The sequence below is a fragment of the Mytilus edulis genome, chromosome 11, assembly GCF_963676685.1.
Source record: "Mytilus edulis chromosome 11, xbMytEdul2.2, whole genome shotgun sequence".
Lineage (NCBI taxonomy): Eukaryota > Metazoa > Mollusca > Bivalvia > Mytilida > Mytilidae > Mytilus > Mytilus edulis.
This window is the reverse complement of record NC_092354.1, coordinates 28,253,063-28,272,621: the sequence shown is the minus strand read 5'-3', so window position 1 is coordinate 28,272,621 and position 19,559 is coordinate 28,253,063. Positions and strand designations below refer to the sequence as shown.

The 19,559-nt window shown below is 33.6% G+C and overlaps 1 protein-coding gene across 1 annotated transcript; it reads right to left on the bottom strand.

The window, feature by feature from the left end:
- Window positions 1–16,222: 16,222 nt before the first annotated feature.
- LOC139494135 (zinc finger CCHC domain-containing protein 10-like) lies at window positions 16,223–16,831 on the bottom strand. The gene has a single exon (XM_071282312.1). The coding sequence runs from the start codon at window positions 16,829–16,831 to the stop codon at window positions 16,223–16,225; it is 609 nt and encodes a 202-aa protein (XP_071138413.1).
- Window positions 16,832–19,559: the final 2,728 nt, after the last annotated feature.

Below are 19,559 nucleotides of genomic sequence, written 5' to 3'. Positions count from 1 at the left end.
GTAAATCTAAATTGCTCTGAAGTCCAACAGGTATTTTGACAGACACTAAGCTAAGGGGTCTATCATAACCAGTTAGGTTCCTTTTTTCAGCGCATATACTTATGATATAACGTATCAAAAGATAAATAATCAACAAGATTTCAATTATCGTTCTTGATTTTATGTTAATTTTAATCTTTCTTTTTTTTAGGTATTAAAGATGGACTTGCCAGAATATTATTTGCATCACCAGAAGCAATACTGGTGAAGTTCTGGCGTGATGTCATCACCGAGGCCTATAAGGATAGGATATATGTAGTTGCGTATGATGAGGCGCACTGTATCTCTGAATGGTAAGGGGCTGATTGTAAACTTTAAAGGGGTGGATGTTTTTTTCTCAGTAATACTGTTTCTTCGCAAAACATGATAAATTTTATTTATCTTTTGTACGCATCATGAAAAAGTATTCCTTTTTTGTTTTCGATTTAATGATAGGTTCAAATTGTCATCTCATTTCACTTTCTTTTTCAAAACTCATGATCGTCCTGAACATTCATAAAATATTTGCCACTGGACGGTAAGCAACCAACAATTAATCAATCAAAAATCATGAAAAAAATGGTATTAATTTTATTTAAAGATATAAATCATGGGGATAACTTATTGTCATATTACGAGACACAATAATCAAAGGGGAATTAATGGTTTCATTTCTTTGGTCTTCTTTAAAGTATCATCGAAGCTCCAGTACTGGTGTTATCTGCTACTATCACAAATGACATCAGAAAGGATATTGACAGAGCTTTAGGTCTACAACAACACTCAACAAAAGTAGTTGCAACATTACCAGATAGGTAAATATACATGTATGATTTAATAGCATTCTCAATTAAAAAAAAATAGATAATCACTGTTTGCATAAATATCTTTTAAAAGATAAACAAATTGGTTGTTTAATAGGTCAGACTGCCATTTGTAAATATAAAAAAGAAGATGTGGTATGATTTTCTTTGACACAACTTTTCAGAAAAGACCAAATGACACAGAAATTTACAACCATAGGCCACTTTATCTACAGCCATTAAAAATCACAAATTCCCATACTGTGTTGTAAAACAGGAAAACTTTTCATCATTTTCCATAAATTTTATGATGCCAAAGGCATAGTTGCATATGTTCGTCTTAACATGAATATTTCCATTTTTGTTTCACAATTCTACCAATGTTTAATCTCCTGATGAGGAAAATAAACATATCATTTTGATATTTCATGATTTCCTTGGTTTTAATCGTACTTGTCCATTTTTCAACAAATGCACATTTAACATCCACGTAAAAAAAGAAGATGTGGTATGATTGCCAATGAGACAACTCTCCACAAGAGACCAACATAGTATACGTAGATGTACATTGTATTGTCATATGACTGTACAAATGTATTAACAATGTACATGTACTATGGTTGTGTAAAATACACATACATTTCACCTAGCTCACCCAGATGAAATCTACCTTACTGTTCCTCCTGGATACATTTGAAGCTCACTTGTAATTCAACTGGCTAACAAACCAAGTTCAACAATAATTACAATGTATGTTATGGAAATTCAACCGTGACAAACTGGAACCTGTATAGCTCACCTGTTACAATGGCTCAAACTGAATTTAAGTAATCAGAGATGTACAAGTCTTCAATTCAAATATAAAAAAAGAAGATGTGGTATGATTGCCAATGAGACAATGACAATTTTCACCTGAGGACATTTTTGAGCGTTATCAGACACACACTTTAGGATTTGTTGACTATGGGGTATTGGCTTTGATCATTGTTGAAGGTCATATGTCATACGATTGTTATGGTCTTTTTCCATTATTCTACTGTGAAGAGTTATCTCATTAGCAATTGCAATCATTCTACATCTGTTTAATTGACTGTTTATTGTACAGTTTTCAATAAATTTGCCAAAGTTATCAAATTTCACTAGTTACTGTGGCAAAAATTGAAACCAGAAAATAAGAGGTTGCATTTCAGAAATCCTTGTATTGTAGTTCCTGAGAAAAATGTGACGAACATTTTCAACTTGGTTATCATGTGTAAAATAAGACAAGTGTTCGGTAAACAGGAAGTTGTCGAGTGATGGATCTGAAAAGGCATCAAACGGTGTAGTAGACTTATATAAACCCTGAAACCAAATATCAGAAATCCGTATATTGTAGTTCCTCAGAAAAATGCGACGAAAAATATTCATGGGACGGACGGACTGACGGACTGACGGAAGGACAGACAGAGGTAAAACAGTATACCCCCTTTTTTTCAAAGCGGGGGTATAATTACTATTGAAATGATATATTCTTTACTTTTAGTATCATCATTAAAGAAAATACCTAAAACTTTACAAGATAGTTGGAATGGTCTGAAGAAGGAAAAATATTTTAAAGAAGACAAGAAAGCTATTAAAGTTGAAAAATTTAATAAATCCAAATATGCAATTAAGTGGACTGTTATAAAAACAATTTTTTGATATACTGTAAAAAAAAAAGTGGATGAATAATAGAAACCTTATTAACCCTTAGTTGACAAGAGTGAATACTTGCCAGTTAAGTTAAAGCTGTTATTATAATTACATGTGGTACAAGTGAGACAACTAAAAGACACAGATGTGAAGACTTGTATATGCAATTAACATGTTACCTTATTTTTAGATCTTGAAGTTCAACAACACATTTTCAGAGGCCCATGTGATATGACTAGCATTGGTTGATAATTGTTTTGTTTATGAGGGTAATTATTTTTACTGATACATTCTTTCAAAGCTATTACTCTGTCTTATATTACATTTTTCCAAACTGTTATGTTCTTTTGTCAATCTGAAGCAAGTGAATGTTACTTGATAATGTTAAATTGTACAGACCACCATTTTACTTACTGTATTGCACATTATATAATGCTTAAAAGCTTAATGCTTTAAAGCTTAAAGAATTTAAGATAAGTTATGTTCAGGTTTAAAAAAAGGAACTGATGTTGATAGACTTAACTATGCTGATGGTAATTATTAACTAGTTTAACTTAATCACCCTAAGAGTAAGTTATATTTGCAGTTCTTAATATCAAGGGTACATTTTTCCATAAGTGGCTGCATCTAATCAAAAAGGACCTTTACATAATAACATTTAAATGTAGGAAATCTAGATAAACTATTTCCACTATTGGCCAACGTGGTTAAGAGGCCTGTTATTAACCACTCCATTAAAGAAAAGCTTGTTTTTTTCATTTATGGAAAACATTTTCCCTTGCTTCTCTGGTGTGCTTCTCTGATGTGCAGCATCCTCAGCCAATCCATGTTGTTTGGGTACCAAGCAAACCAAGCAGGTAAATAATGTTCAAATGTGCAGGAATTATCATGATACTGTACCAAAAGATGGACATAATTTATGTTTGCTGTTTTAGGTAGCATTGCAGGATGGGAATGGGATTCTTTACCGATGGCATACAGATATTGTTCTCGGTTTAGTCTAGACCCGATTGTCAATGTGGTCAGCAAACCTTAGCCATGTGCACATTCATCCTGGCCTAACTAACGAAGATGGTGAAACGGGTGAAATAGATCATTTTCATGAGCAAGAAATAGATGCAGAGCCTGTTATGAGCCAACCTGTAAATGCTAACACCTATACTTTTGGAACGTACATTACCAGATGCACTCATTTAAATTAAGACGTACATAACTGACTCTGAGACATCATATGAAGAAATCGTAGTGGACATACAGGCTTTGTACAGCAATACTTAAATGCTACCACTGGAGGAAGGACTTCCTGTTAGAGGGGACTTGAGTCCAACATCTTTGAACCCCAAAAATGCAAAGAGGTTGACTGTAGTGAGAATTCTTAAAAGAGCTGAAGACTCTTGTGACAATATAGCGATGATTCAATGATTCATTTCAGATTGACGTCGTTTGCGACTTAATTTAATTTTTGAATTAGAACAACTGTGTGTTGCCTGCATATGTATAAGATCGCAAACTTCTTGAATCCAAGGATTCATTAATTTCTACTTCTTTCATTTCAACCCGATAACAAAGAGCTCATGATTATAAAATATTGTTGGTGTGATCTTCACAGGTAGCAATTACGTGACTATTTGGTATTTAGTATACAACAATTTGAATAATTTAATTTTGTCTCCAAAACTGAAACCCGGCCAAAAAACTCAAAAAAGAACTTTTAATTTGATAAGAAATGCATTGATTGATTGATTTGATTGATTGATTGTTGGTTGCTTAACGTCGAGTGGCAAATATTTCATGCATATTCAGGACGAGAACAAGTTCACAATGAATACAATAGGTAGGTTGTTATAATAGAGGCCATCTAGGATGATGGTCGGGGAAATTTGGACTACCACTGGAAAATGAGGGTATATTGGATACACGAGGCATCAGATTTAACGTCCCCCTTTTGACCGGACGTGACTGCGAACTTAATACATCCCGCACAGCCAAACGGACGCCCCACTTCAACAAGCGTTTAACTGCCGGTCGGGAGAAGACCAAGTGACCATATTTCTATACCCCAGTCACCCTTGGGGTTAAGAAATGCAGAACGACAGGCAAAAACTAGGGCCATCAACAGACTAAAAAAGCAGTAGCGAAACTGAAAATTTCAACTGTAGAACCAGTGGAGGTCTTGGTTTTAATTCAAGAAAAGAAAACACAAAAATTCAAGTATATTGGATATGGCAGTATGTTAAATAAATTTGTAAAATGATCAGCACTGACGGATGGCCGCAGACACAACAACCGACCACGTGCATGATGCCTTATTAGGAAGTGCGGCATCCCAAGATGCATCGGTAGAAACAAACAATAGAACCTTAATAAACATTGTTTCAAGTCTGTCAACTACAGTGCAGTCCTTGCAACAAAATGTTACAACACTAACTGGCCAAGTTAATACCCTTATTACTCAGAGAACAATGGACGCGCGTGAACAGACAACAACAACAACGATAACCGGAAACACGTGGATCCCTACTTTCGGTTCAACCGGAAATCAAAGAAGTGAAGTCAATGCCAATGGTCTTAACTTCAATTTGGAGACAGCATACTCCGCTCTGAAGAGTAATGCATTGCCAACAGCTGCACGAGGCAGCGAGGAACAGCTCTTAGGAACAATCGTTATGTTCAAACACCAAGAGGCTATTCAGCTGAATCTTAGCCGTTCGTGGAAACAGTAACACCCCCAATTAAGGAGAAACATCATATCAGGTATGGACATAAACCTATCCTCACTTCTAATCCCGTATTATGTGGGAATGGGTACTACAGACGGGGAAGATAAGAGTGAAACTTCTAGTTATCATACAAAACCTGACCCACGGTTAAACAGATCTTTGACTATTGGGGAGTTTATACAAGCGTTTGGGATTTACAAGAACATAATGTGTTCAGCGTTCCCCCACCGTAGGAGTGAGCTCGACACATATGAGAGAGACATTGTAGACATGGCATCGCGATACCCTGGCAATGGGTTCTATGAGTACCATAGGAGATTTTTACCTCGATTCAGCTGCACATGTGCGATACAATAATATGGCAGTTGATTGGTCCATACGGAACAATACCTTATTTTGTAATATATTCACAAATATAAGGCCTAACACCTGTAATAATTGTGGAAGTACCTTTCACACTTCAGAATTTTGTTCTGCAACTCAAAGGTCATGAGGAAATAAAATAAATGAATCACAGGTGATCATGATGATATTTTCATTTAATTCTTCTTTTTCAGCATATCTGGCCCTAGTTCATGTACCAGTAATCAAATTGAACTGAATAAGAGGCAAGATAATTGCATTTTAGGCAACAATTATGCTGCATCAGTAGCAATCCTAGTTATAGATAGACATATAATAATTTTATGTTTTCTACCGAACATGCTAAAGACTTGATATGTGGATCAACAATGTAAAATTTCTTCTTTATTGGTTGGAAAATGAATACTGCTTTAAGATATCCAGAAAAGTAATTGTTGATCATGTGTCTGATGAAATTGTTCTTTTGTTTAACTAAACATACTAAAATTCATTATATTGGTGATCAGTGACGCCTTTTGTGAATTTAAATGGTGTTGAAACTGGAATAGGTAATCCAAAAATCACATGTTTAGTAATATCTACGACTGTTCAATTCGTATACCTACATATGTACTCAGGTCAAATTTAGGAGTTTTTATTCAGATATTTGGACTGCTTGTTATTTTCTTTTATCTATTATCCATTTTTAGGCAGTAAATAAGAATTTCAACATGTTCAATAGCCATGATAGCTCACCAAAGATCATTTACTAAAACTGAAGCAGTTTCTATATTTCCTTTCCCAAGGAATACTGAAGCAAATATAATGTAAATGTCTGAGTCAGCCCTTTCCTTATATTTTTTACGCAATCCAAGCAATTCTGACTTTAATTATCAATTTTCAATTTCTAATAGGTGAAATTGAATAAATCAAGAACTCAGTTGTTTAATTTCATGTTAGATTCTTGATTTATTCAATTTCACCTAAGTACATCCTTAATCATGTTCATGCTAATTTCAATACTTCACCATTCACCAACCAAGTTTGAATTCACGTGGTTTTGTTTACTTCCAACATATTCAATATTCTCAAAACTGGTAGTGTGAGTCTTTAGTATTTTTGTCCAGGTTGTAGAAAACGTCTTTTTGAATTAAATTAATATAGTTGTGAATTTTTTTCTTGAGTGCAATGTTACAAAAGTTGCAATATCATTGTTATATTGTCAGAACAGTAAGGTACTTGTTTTTTGAAATGCTTGTTGATTTGTTAACTAATACTGTTGTTTGTTAGAAGTACAGTCCAAATAAATGTTATGCTGTTAAATAAAAGATGTGACTTTTATGTTTTCCTTGTAATGGTGCTTATGAACAATCAATACTCAAATAAATGTCTCAGGAGAGTTTTTTTTATATCACTTATATTTTGATACTTTTTTAGCTCACCTGGCCCAAAGGGCCAAGTGAGCTTTTCTCAGCACTTGGCGTCCGGCGTCCGTCGTCCGTCGTCTGTCGTCCGTCGTCGTCTGGCGTCGTTAACTTTTACAAAAATCTTCTCCTCTGAAACTACTGGGCCAAATTTAACCAAACTTGGCCACAATCATCATTGGTGTATCTAGTTTAAAAAATGTGTCCGGTGACCCGGTCAACCAACCAAGATGGCCGCCATGGCTAAAAATAGAACATAGGGGTAAAATGCAGTTTTTGGCTTATAACTCAAAAACCAAAGCATTTAGAGCAAATCTGACATGGGGTAAAATTGTTCATCAGGTCAAGATCTATCTGCCCTGAAATTTTCAGATGAATCGGACAACCCGTTGTTGGGTTGCTGCCCCTGAATTGGTAATTTTAAGGAAATTTTACTGTTTTTGGTTATTATCTTGAATATTATTATAGATAGAGATAAACTGTAAACAGCAATAATGTTCAGCAAAGTAAGATCTACAAATAAGTCAACATGACCAAAATGGTCAGTTGACCACTTTAGGAGTTATTGCCCTTTATAGTCAAATTTTTAACCATTTTTCGTAAATCTTAGTAATCTTTTAGAAAAATCTTCTCCTCTGAAACTACTGGACCAAATTTAACCAAACTTGGCCATAATTATCATTGGGGTATCTAATTTAAAAAATGTGTCTGGTGCCCCGCCCAATCAACCAAGATGGCCGCCATGGCTAAAAATAGAACATAGGGGTAAAATGCAGTTTTTGGCTTATAACTCAAAAACCAAAGCATTTAGAGCAAATCTGACATGGGGTAAAATTGTTCATCAGGTCAAGATCTAGCTGCTCTGAAATTTTCAGATGAATCGGACATTCTGTTGTTGGGTTGCTGCCCCTGAAATGGTAATTTTAAGGAAATTTTGCTGTTTTTGGTTATTATCTTGAATATTATTATAGATAGAGATAAACTGTAAACAGCAATAATGTTCAGCAAAGTAAGATCTACAAATAAGTTAACATGACAAAAATGGTCAGTTGACCACTTTAGGAGTTATTGCCCTTTATAGTCAATTTTTAACCATTTTTCATAAATCTTAGTAATCTTTTAGAAAAATCTTCTCCTCTGAAACTACTGGGCCAAATTTAACCAAACTTAGCCATAATCATCATTGGGGTATCTAGTTCAAAAAATGTGTCCGGTAACTCGGCCAACAAACCAAGATGGCCGCCATGGCTAAAAATAGAACATGGGGGTAAAATGCAGTTTTTGGCTTATAACTCAAAAACCAAAGCATTAAGAGCAAATCTGACAGGAAGTAAAATTGTTGATCAGGTCACGATCTATCTGCCCTGGAATTTTCAGATGAATCAGATAATCGGTTGTTAGGTTGCTGCCCCTGAATTGGTAATTTTGAGGAAATTTTGCTGTTTTTTGTTATCTTGAATATTATTATAGATGGAGATAAACTGTAAACAGCAATAATGTACAGCAAAGTAAGAACTAAAAATAAGTCACTATGACCAAAATAGTCAATTGACCCCCTAAGGAGTTATTGCCCTTCATAGTCAATTTTTAACAATTTTCTTAAAATTTGAAGATTTTCAATAACATTTTCCACAGAAAGTACTGTGATATAGAGATAATTGTAAGCAGCAAGAATGTTTAGTAAAGTAAAATCTACAAACACATCACCATCACCAAAACACAATTTTGTCATGAATCCATCTGTGTCCATTGTTTAATATTCACATAGACCAAGGTGAGCGACACAGGCTCTTTAGAGCCTCTAGTTGTAATATACAAACCATATATAAACTATCAGAATTTTAAAATGTTGAAGTGTTGTTTCAATTGAAAGGAATAGGTGTGTTTTGCTTCACACAATTTAATGAACTGACTTTGAGGTAAATCATTGTTGAGACAGCAGAACGTCATATTTAAAAAAAAAACTTTAAAGTATGGCAATGATGGTTAAAACCTAGTGATGACAATTTTTGATAATGTCCAGATAAAGTTATCATGGTACAAGTGTGGTAGGACACTTTGAACAATTGAGATTTATATACAGCATGAAGATTAAAAGTTAGGACAAATGTCTGTTTTTCATATATCGGTTATTTTGCTATTTTTTGTAATGTACATACTATATATATATATATATATATATACCATTAGAACTATGTTGTTTTGTTTGAAGGGCATTGAAGTGTTTGTTTTATTCATTTCTGATGAACTTACTCTTTTGTCATGTTTGAGATACACATTTTTTAAAATACATCAAGAATTGCTTGAATTTATTTTGAAATTTCATTGCGTTCTGTTTACTTTCAAGTGCTTGATCTTGTCAGTTATATTTTTTGGTTATATAATTTGAATAAATAAGATTTTTACAGTCTGCCTTGTTTTCAATAGATAGTGGCGACACATGAAATATGGTGATTATAATTCTTTAATCAGGCTTTGGACACTTCCACATTTTTTGGTGCAAGTTTAATATGACTGCATCAATCCACAAGAAGTAGGTGAACTGTCTATATTTCTTTACATTGTTAGTTTTTATTAGTTTAGTTGTTAACTGTTTATATTTTACATTGTCAGTTTTTTTGTTGAGTTGGTAAATAAAGTTTGCAGCCAAGTTTGTTTCCATCATTTTCCACTAATAATAAAAAAAAAATTGTACTTCTATAAGATATCAGTTAAGACTTTTATATTACACAATATAGTTATTAAACGTTTTTTGTATAAAATATCTGAAAAGGTCGTCTCTCTTAATTTAGAAACCAAAAAAAAATCCCCCTATTTATCCACAACATAGAAATTGAAAATTATTTAACATCGTTTCTACAAATTTATAGTTTGGAACTTAAAAATATAATGTTATATTATTTCTCCTTTTTCTTTAAACTTTCTTTAATATAATGTGTGTTCAATGTCTTTTAAATATTGATATCAATTTTATACAACAATGGACGCTTTATCATAATTATTGATTTTATTGATTGATTGATTGTTGGTTGCTTAACGTCCAGTGGCAAATATTTCATGCATATTCAGGACGAGAACAAGTTCACAATAAATACAATAGGTAGGTTGATACGATAGAGGCCATCTGGGATGATGGTCGGGGAAATCTGGACTGCCACTGGAAAATGAGGGTATCTTGGATAGGGACAGAAATTTTGCCTTACAACTGGCCACCTACGGACATTTAAGCATTTAGAAGCTTTTTAACGTTTAACACCTACATTTATTTATTATCTATAGATAATAATTCGATGTTAAGCCCAACCCTTATTCATATGACCTTTACTCTTCAGTTCCCAATGCGCAATCGCACATTGTGCCTCGAAGGGAAAATGGTCGAACAGGGGAATGTTATCGCGGAAATGGTACGCGAATTTACAGTTTCAGCGAGAAAAGAAACAAAAAAGAGGTGTAGACAAGTTATTGTGAATTAAAAATAAAAAAACGTCGACGAGATCGGTCATTAAAATCACCCAAAACACCTGCGACGCAGACTGATAGTGTTTGTTAAAGTTGTGACAGTTGTAAAATTTCACTGCTGCAGTTTTTTTGTAACTGTCCCAACTTTAAAAATGTTTGTCTACAACATAAATCGGCTGTAACAACGCAAGAAATAACTGTCACGGTCATTAAAGGACTGATACAACTATTTCAAAGTTGTAACAGTTGATTTACAACTGTCCCAACTCGAAAAACGTTGCAACAGTCATAAATAAACTGATTAAACGCTTAAAGGGTTGTCACAGTCCTAATAAAACTGATGCAACCATTAGAAAGTTATAACAGTCATAAGGGTATATTGGATAGGGACAGAAATTTGGCCTTGCAACAGGCCACCTACGGACCCCTCAAAGAGTTGTTGCAAGGGTTCTTAACGTGCAAAGAGCGTGGCACTCTCCTTACACGAGGCATCGGATTTAACGTCCCCCTTCTGACCGGACGTGACTGCGAACTTATACATCCCGCACAGCCAAACGGACGCCCCACTTCAGCAAGCGTTTTACTGCCGGTCGGGAGAAGACCGAGTGACCATATTTCTATTCCCCAGTCACCCTTGGGGATTTTGAAAATAAAAATAGCTGATGAAGACCTCTTTCTTGAGGGAAAATCAAGTAGAAATTCTCATTTTTTGCCAGAATTTTTCTTTATTCCATAATAAGTTGTAGTAGATATTGATAGTGAGCTGCTTTTTTGTGTCCAACGTAAAGCGTAAAGCAACCAACAATCAATTTTTATAGCTATGTCAGCAATGTTGGTTAGATGGCAGAGTTCGGACACATTTTTTTTAACTACTAACCCTATTATGATTAAGATAATAGCACAAGAACAATAAAAGTGGAATAATGATACATGTTCTATATATTTTAAATTTTGCTCAAAGGAAAAATGCTTGGCTCATCCTGTTTACATGTATGGAAAAAAACATCCATTCTTTAACCAAACATCGCGTGCTTATATTCCTTAGGCCGAAAGAGTTTTGTAGATTATTTGAACATAAACAAAAACAAATCATTATTCATGACTTTTAAAGGCAACATGGGAAAATAACTCAATGCTCTTCAACTTTGTATTTGTTTGGCTTTTTAACTATTTTGATCTGAGCGTCACTGATGAGTCTTATGTAGACGAAACGCGCGTCTGGCGTATAATATTATAATCCTGGTACTTTTGATAACTATTTACACCACTGGGTCGATGCCACTGCTGGTGGACGTTTCGTACCCGAGGGTATCACCAGCCCAGTAGTCAGCACTTCGGTGTTGACATGAATATCAATTATATGGTCAATTTTATCAATTTTCTGTTTACAAAACTTTGAATTATTCGAAAAACTAAGGATTTTCTTACCCCAGGAGTAGATTACCTTAGCCGTATTTGGCACAACTTTTTGGAATTTTGGGTCCTCAATGCTCTTCAACTATCATTATCGTTTTTTATTAGTTTTGAAACCCATCTAATTTGCAAGGATTTTATATAGGAGTCTAAATCAATCATTTTTAATCCTCCATCAAGGTATGGCTTACATAATATAGAGCGTTTAATTCTGTCTTTTTTTCCGCTCCATATAAAACTATATATTAAATTTTTGAACTTTTGTTTTATTTCATGCGTTATTATCATACATGATGCTGTGTATGTTAGGTTTGGTAAAATTAGGGACTTTACTACAGTAATTTTTCCTATTAATGTTAAGTTGCGTTTGTTCCATCCTTGAATCAATTTTTCACATTTATCTATTTGTTTCTCTGTGTTTAATTTTTGACATTCTTGATAATTGTATCCAAAGTATATTCCTAGACTTTTAATGTGGTCTTGTTTCCAGTTTATATTTTCAAATTTGTATTTTGACTTTTTAAATTTGCCAAGCCATAAGCCTTCTGTTTTGTTTCTATTCAGTTTGAGCCCAGAAAGGCTTCCAAAAGTTTCAATTATATTAAGGGCAATACTTATATCTTTGTGTGTTTTTAAAAACAATTGAGTATCATCTGCCAGTTGACATATTTTTAGTGAGCAAGATTTTCCATCTAATTTGATTTCAAATCCTTTTAATTCTTTATTTTCTAATTTGATTTCAAATCCTTTTAATTCTTTATTTTCTCTTAATTTAATTGCCATTATTTCAACACACAATACAAAAATTAACGAGGATAACGGACATCCTTGTCTAATCCCACGAAATGTATTGAAGGGGACAGACACCCATCCATTATTTAAAATACATCCTTTTATGTCTGTATACATGGTTTCAACCCATTTTATGAATTCTTTTTTAAAACCAAATTTTTTCAAAGATTCAAACATAAAGCACCACTCAAGTGAGTCGAAAGCTTTAGTAAAGTCTAAAAATAAAATTGCACCATCTACATTAAATTTTTCAGAATAATCAATAATGTCTTGGATTTGTCTTATGTTAAAACCTATGTATCTGTTTTTTATGTAACCTTTTTGATCAGAGTGAATAATTTTTGGTAGTACTGATTTTAGTCGTTGCGCTAAGGCATAAGCTAGTAATTTAACATCATAGTTTAATAATGTAATAGGTCTATAGTTATCAAGGGAGAGGGGATCATTTTTTTTAAACAAGAGAGATATGGCTCCAATTTTTTGGGAGTTTGTTAATTGTCCTTTTTTATAGCAATAGTTGAAAACTTGTACTATGAAATCTTTAATCTGTTCCCAAAATTTTCTATAAAACTCCACGTTCAGTCCGTCCAGCCCTGGGGCCTTGTTTAATTTCATCTTAAATATAGCCTCTGTGCATTCCTTTATAGTAATTTTTCCCTCGCATGTATTACTTTCAGATTTATTTATTATTTTACTTTCTTTGATAGTTTCAAAGTATTGTTTACCTTTTCTGTATCAGGTTTTGTTGAAGTTTATAATTTAGTGTAATAATTGACTTCCAAATTTAGTATTTTGTTTTGGTCATATGTTACTTGATTATTTTTATCATACAGTTGAGTTATAGTTTTTTTACTTTGTCGTGTTTTTTCTAGCCCAAGAAATCCCCAAGGGTGACTGGGGTATAGAAATATGGTCACTTGGTCTTCTCCCGACCGGCAGTAAAACGCTTGCCGAAGTGGGGCGTCCGTTTGGCTGTGCGGGATGTATCAAGTTCGCAGTCACGTCCGGTCAGAAGGGGGACGTTAAATCCGATGCCTCGTTTAAAGAGAATGCCACGCTCTTTGCACGCTAAGAACCCTTGCGACAACTCTTTGAGGGGTCCGTAGGTGACCTGTTGCAAGGCTAAATTCCTGTCCCTATCCAATATACCCTCATTTTCCAGTGGCAGTTCAAATTTCCCCGACCATCATCCCAGATGGCCTCTATTGTATCAACCGACCTATAGTATTTGTTGTGAACTTGTTCCCGTCCTGAATATGCATGAAATATTTGCCACTGGACGTTAAGCAACCAACAATCAATCAATCAATCTAGCCCAAGAAAAAAAGATGTGTATTTCTCCCCTTCTTCTAGCCATTTTACGCGTGATCTAATTTGATTTCCTTTAATTTTTTCATTATATAAACTTGCTAATTGTTTTTCAATGTTTTCTTTTAGGTTTACTTTCTTCTTATTTATATAATTATCACAATCAATTTCTTCAGATAAGGTTTTTAATGTATTTTCTAAAATTTCAATAGAATCTTTTTTTATATTCGCCTTTAATTTGCAGTATTGGATGGTATAATCCCTTACCTCAACTTTAAAATTATCCCATAAAATATCTAGGTTGAGAGATGTTTCTGATTTTATTTTATATTTATCAATCAATTTGGAAATAATTTTTTGATACTGTTCATCATCCAGGATGCTGCTATTTAATTTCCAGTAACCTCGCCCTTTTGAGGTTCTATTTATGTTGATTTTTAATGAAACCGCGTAATGATCCGTGTGTTGTAGAACTATTGGTCTTATGTCACATGTAATGCAATTTTTATTAACTTCATCACTTACTAAAACGTAATCTATTCTTGTAGATTCTGATAAGTTTTTCCTTCTCCAGGTAAATTGGGTTTTATTTATGTTTTTGCTTCTCCAGACATCAGTTAGTTTTAGATTCTTGATAAACATTTTAAGGTTATGAACTGGTTTATCAAATTTTGTATTTCCTACTTTTTTCTTTGTGTCAATTTTAGATAATATGTCGTTGAAGTCGCCCCCAATTATTAACTGGCCAATACTGTGATTTACAATTAATTGTTTTACTGATTTAAAAAAGGTGTTTCTTACTTTACAATTATTAGGTGCATATAGGTTCACTAATGTATATATATTGTCATCTATTTCTATATTAACTAAAATGAATCTACCTTCAGAATCCTTATATTGGTCAATAATCTTAAAGTTTAATCTGCTTTTTATCCATATGGCAACCCCTCTTGCATTACTTAACCCGTTACTAAAGATTACTTCACCTTTGAATTCTTGTTTTAGCTTTGGTTCTAAAATTTGAGTCAAATGTGTTTCTTGTAGAAATACTATATCACATTTTTGTTGGTTAGCCCATTCAATAATTCTTTTTCTTTTTTCAGGTTTTTGTAACCCGTTGGTATTTACAGTGCAGACATGGATACAGTTTTTGTTTGTCATTTTGTGTTAATATTAGGAAGGTAAGTTAGGTAATTACAGAGTTCTGTTGTGTTTGAAAGTACATTTAACTTGTAAATCAGCAATAATTTAGATTTTATGATTTTATCTAGATCCTTGCTTTGTGGATTTTTCTTTTTATATATCTTTATCAATATTAAATTCGTTCTATATTTACATCTATGTACAATTACATGTACATGTATAATACTCATGATTATAAATGTGTAAACATAACACAACATTTCAATTATTGACCTCAATATATAGGTCATGATTTGGGTCAACAATGTGACTTCAGATACAGACTCCTCTGTGTCCAAAAAAATTATTTTGGACTCATTAAGTTTGTAAACATACATAAAAATACAATCAATAGCAAAATATATACAGAGATAGTTGAAAGAAAAAAAACATAGCTTTAAGCTAAACACAAAATAAACAACTATTTTTTTTAATATTTTTAAATGTAACATAAAAATATATACTGGACTTCTATTTACATAATATTTACAGAGCCAATGTTGCATAGTATTATTGGCCACTTGATAAGCTAACTTACAAACTAGTTTATTTGTTTTAAAAGCTTGTATTGTATGACTTATCAAAGTTTTTATGTGAACTATAGTAATTGAATTTTGTTTTGATTTTTGTAGGTGTGCTTTATCCTGTTGAAGTTTGTTGAATGAAATCGCAGATAATAATCTAATATCAACTTGAATCAAACATATTGATGGATTTATTACAATTACGCTGGAACGTTTCTGAAGAGTTATTTGATAACAAGAAAGTGACGTAAAAGAACTTGTGTAGTTATGCAACACGTGAAATAAAAATACACAAAAAATTATATGAAAAGGATCTAAAGATTTCGAGATTTTGTGCATGCTGCTTACTATTTGGTGTGAGAATATGTACATAATTCCCAAAGGAATGTACATTTCTTTAAAGGTAAAAAAGACTTATAGCTAAATGTTCAGCTGATTTTTGAAATGTGGATATGTGATACATGTGTACTAATAATAAAATATTAATTTATACATCATTATATTCATTTTGTTGTGTTTGAATTCTTATACAAACACAGGTAAAATAATTACATGTATGTATATAATTAGGAAACAGTTGTTTTTGACCTCTTGGCTGTAGAGTCACTCTCTTTGTCGTGAAGCTTCTCAGTTGGTGTCACTGGAGACTTCAGAAAGGAAATACTGACAGGATGCTTTGATGGAGTTTGAGATTTTTTGGTTGATTCTTTTGTGCTTTGATTGTTACTAGACATGAATAAGGTTATTTCAGCTTGACTTAGTTCACTAGTTTTTTTACTGCTCTTTTTTTTCTTTTTGATTTTCTTCCGTTTTTGTGGATCAGCTACTGGATTGATAATAGATTGTGACTGTCCGTTGTCATCTTCATATCCAGTAGTTGATGCACCTTCCCGTCCGGTAGCCGTTGTGCTTGCACATACTTCATCATTGTTGGTTTTGACTGATATTTGTGTTGCGTCAGTGCCAGATTCAGATTCAGAAGTCTCGTCATCTGCATCACTTGTTTCATGGCTTTTTTTTGTGTTTTCTTTATCTGATTGCTCTTGTGCGTCTGAATAAGCATCTTTGGTACATGCATTTTGTTTGTGTCCTTCTTCTCCGCATGACCTACACACCCAATCATTTGTACAGTCTCTTGTATGATGACCTTCCTGCAAACATTTTGAGCATTTCATATTTTGAGGGTTGTTTTTAGGCTGATCGCGATAGATGATGGTGGCTCTATATTTGCCAATGAAAATGGATCTTGGGATGTGCTCTGTTAGCGGTCCTTCACAAATGATGATCCTATCTTCCTTTAACAATTGGTTGAGGCAAACTCAATGTTGACAAGGGAAACGACAGAATTATCACTTTTCCATTAATAAAGGACTTAACTTATGAACTTATGAACTGTAAAAGTGACGCTCTTCAATTACAAGTTTGATTGTGTTTTGTGGTAAAAAGTATAACGTATAAATATTGTAACATTTGGTCAAATTGTTTCAGCGAATAAGACTTTTTATTTAAAACCGCAACAGGTGCAACCTAAGGGGAAAAGCTCACATTCTAGTGTGGGTCAGGTGAGCTAAACATCTGTGAAAATGATTTTTAATCAGAAATCATAAATTAATAAAATGATAATTACCAATTCAACGAATTTAAACCGTTCTAACCAATTAAATAATTCGTTATCACAAATTACAAAAAATGTTTTGCACTTTATTTACACAAAAAAAACAACTATATTTCCGGCCAAAATTGTATTCAATTCAATCAGATGTATCCCTCTTGATTTTACTTTAGTGTATCCATTTGAATTAGAGGTTTGAATAAACGTTTTCAAATATTCGTAACTTATATAACATAAAAAGTAAAATCACAAAAACACTGAACTCAGAGGAAAATCAATTCGGAAAGTCCATTATCACATGGCAAAATCAAAAAACAAAACACATAAAAAACGAATGGACAAGAACTGTCATTTTCCTGACTAGGTACAGCCATTTTCAAATGCTGGATTAAACCTGGTTTTATATCGCTATCCCTCTCACTTTGATGACGGTCTCATCAAATTCCGTTATATTTACAATGATGCGTCAACTAAAAAGACACAACGAATAAAATAGTCAAAATAAGGGCACAACAGTCCTCATCGAGTTACAATTTGGAAAGGAACTACAAGGGCAACAGTTATCAAAGGTACCAGGATTATAATTTAGTACGCCAGACGCGCGTTTCGTCTACATAAGACTCATCAGTGACGTTCGTATCAAAATATTTATCAATCCAAACAAGTATCGGACGCGTAACTAGATACCCCAATTATGATTGTGGCCAAGAGTGGTTAAATTTGGCCCAGTAGTTTCAGAGGAGACGATTTTTGTAAAAATTGAGGGACGACGGACGCAGGACGAATGACGCCAAGTGATGAGAAAAGCTCACTTAGCCTTTCGAAGCATGCTATCGCTGTGTTCATTTTGTTATGTTATAGCAAAATTATTGAAATTAAATCAAACATCACTATTATAGTGATCGCCCTTATGTCCGCGTCTCACTGTCCTGATTTTTACGCCGATGGCAACTCGATTATGGAAATTTTCTAAATCGGGACTAATCGTATCCAGATCGGGCTATTCGTGGTGCCATCTTTAACCATCGTAGAACCATTGGTCACTTTTTCAAGCCTCCTGGGACAACTTCGGAAAAGGTTTTTAATTTTTAACATGTTCGTAATCCCGTCGTGTTGCCATCGAATACAAGTACGAAGGCGAAAAGATGGAACTACGACGGCATTAAATCCGGCAAAATGTAAGCTTAATTTTCGCGCTAAAATACATTTTGAGTGCCATGCGCGATATGCACTGGTCAGTCTAAGACGGCAGTTAAAAAAGACGTTCACAAAACATGGAACTCATATCATATGATTCTATGAGATTCTAAGAAAAAAAGGGAACAGCATTGTTTCTATTATTTCAAATAGAACAAGAAGAGCAGCTATTACAGGCTCAGGATTTACATTTACAAGTATTATATTATTTTTTGTCAATTTTTCATATCAAGTAACATAATGAAAATCATAAATGCGCCTCGTACACCAACACTGCAGGTACATGTATATAGGGAAACCAACTTTTTCTTCGTTATTCTGATTATTTATGTATCGTCTGAGTTGTTGTTCACACAAATGTTTACTCCATAACCATTTTGTTTTCTATATGTCATATTTTGTCGCATTTGTTGCTTTCCCAACATCCTTCAGTGTGTCTATATTATAATGATATTCAACTGGAAAGAGCTCGTTTTGCATTACCTTGCCTTTAAGATAGACCAGAAAACATGGGCATAAGTATGGGTGATTATTCAGACTAGTAGACACATTTTACAGTTCAAACAAGGCAATGCCGAGCCTGGCATGCCCTCGTATATCACATATTGGGGACAAATATGGACACTATATGTGTATATGACACATGCAGAAAATTGTAAATTGAACGTAAAAAATAGCAGATCATTACAAGAAGGAAGAACATACCAAATGTGTTTTGAAGCATAATGGTTTTAGAGTGTCCACAAGGGTGATATTGCCATGTATTACAACTGCCACTGTGACCTTGACCTTTGAACTTTAAAGTCAATAGTGCTTAAGATTTTCTTAACGAGTAACACCATACCAAGTTTTGAGCATTTTTGTTCTAGAGTGTCCATAACAATTAATCTACACGCAACTTACATGTAGTAGGCGAGGGGACAATAAACTAAGTTTCATAAGAATTAGACAAAAAGATCGATTTCCCCCATGCATGGCAGCCTTGTACAGATACGATATGTTGTCGAAATTATGTTCGTACCATAAAAAAATCAAAACAGGTAGAACGCCGTTTTGATCGTTTTCATACATGTATTATGTACATACATGTATTT

Bases quoted from the DNA above. Each gene is read 5' to 3' on its own strand.
- LOC139494135 (XM_071282312.1), bottom strand. From the start codon at position 16,831: ATGAAATGCTCAAAATGTTTGCAGGAAGGTCATCATACAAGAGACTGT.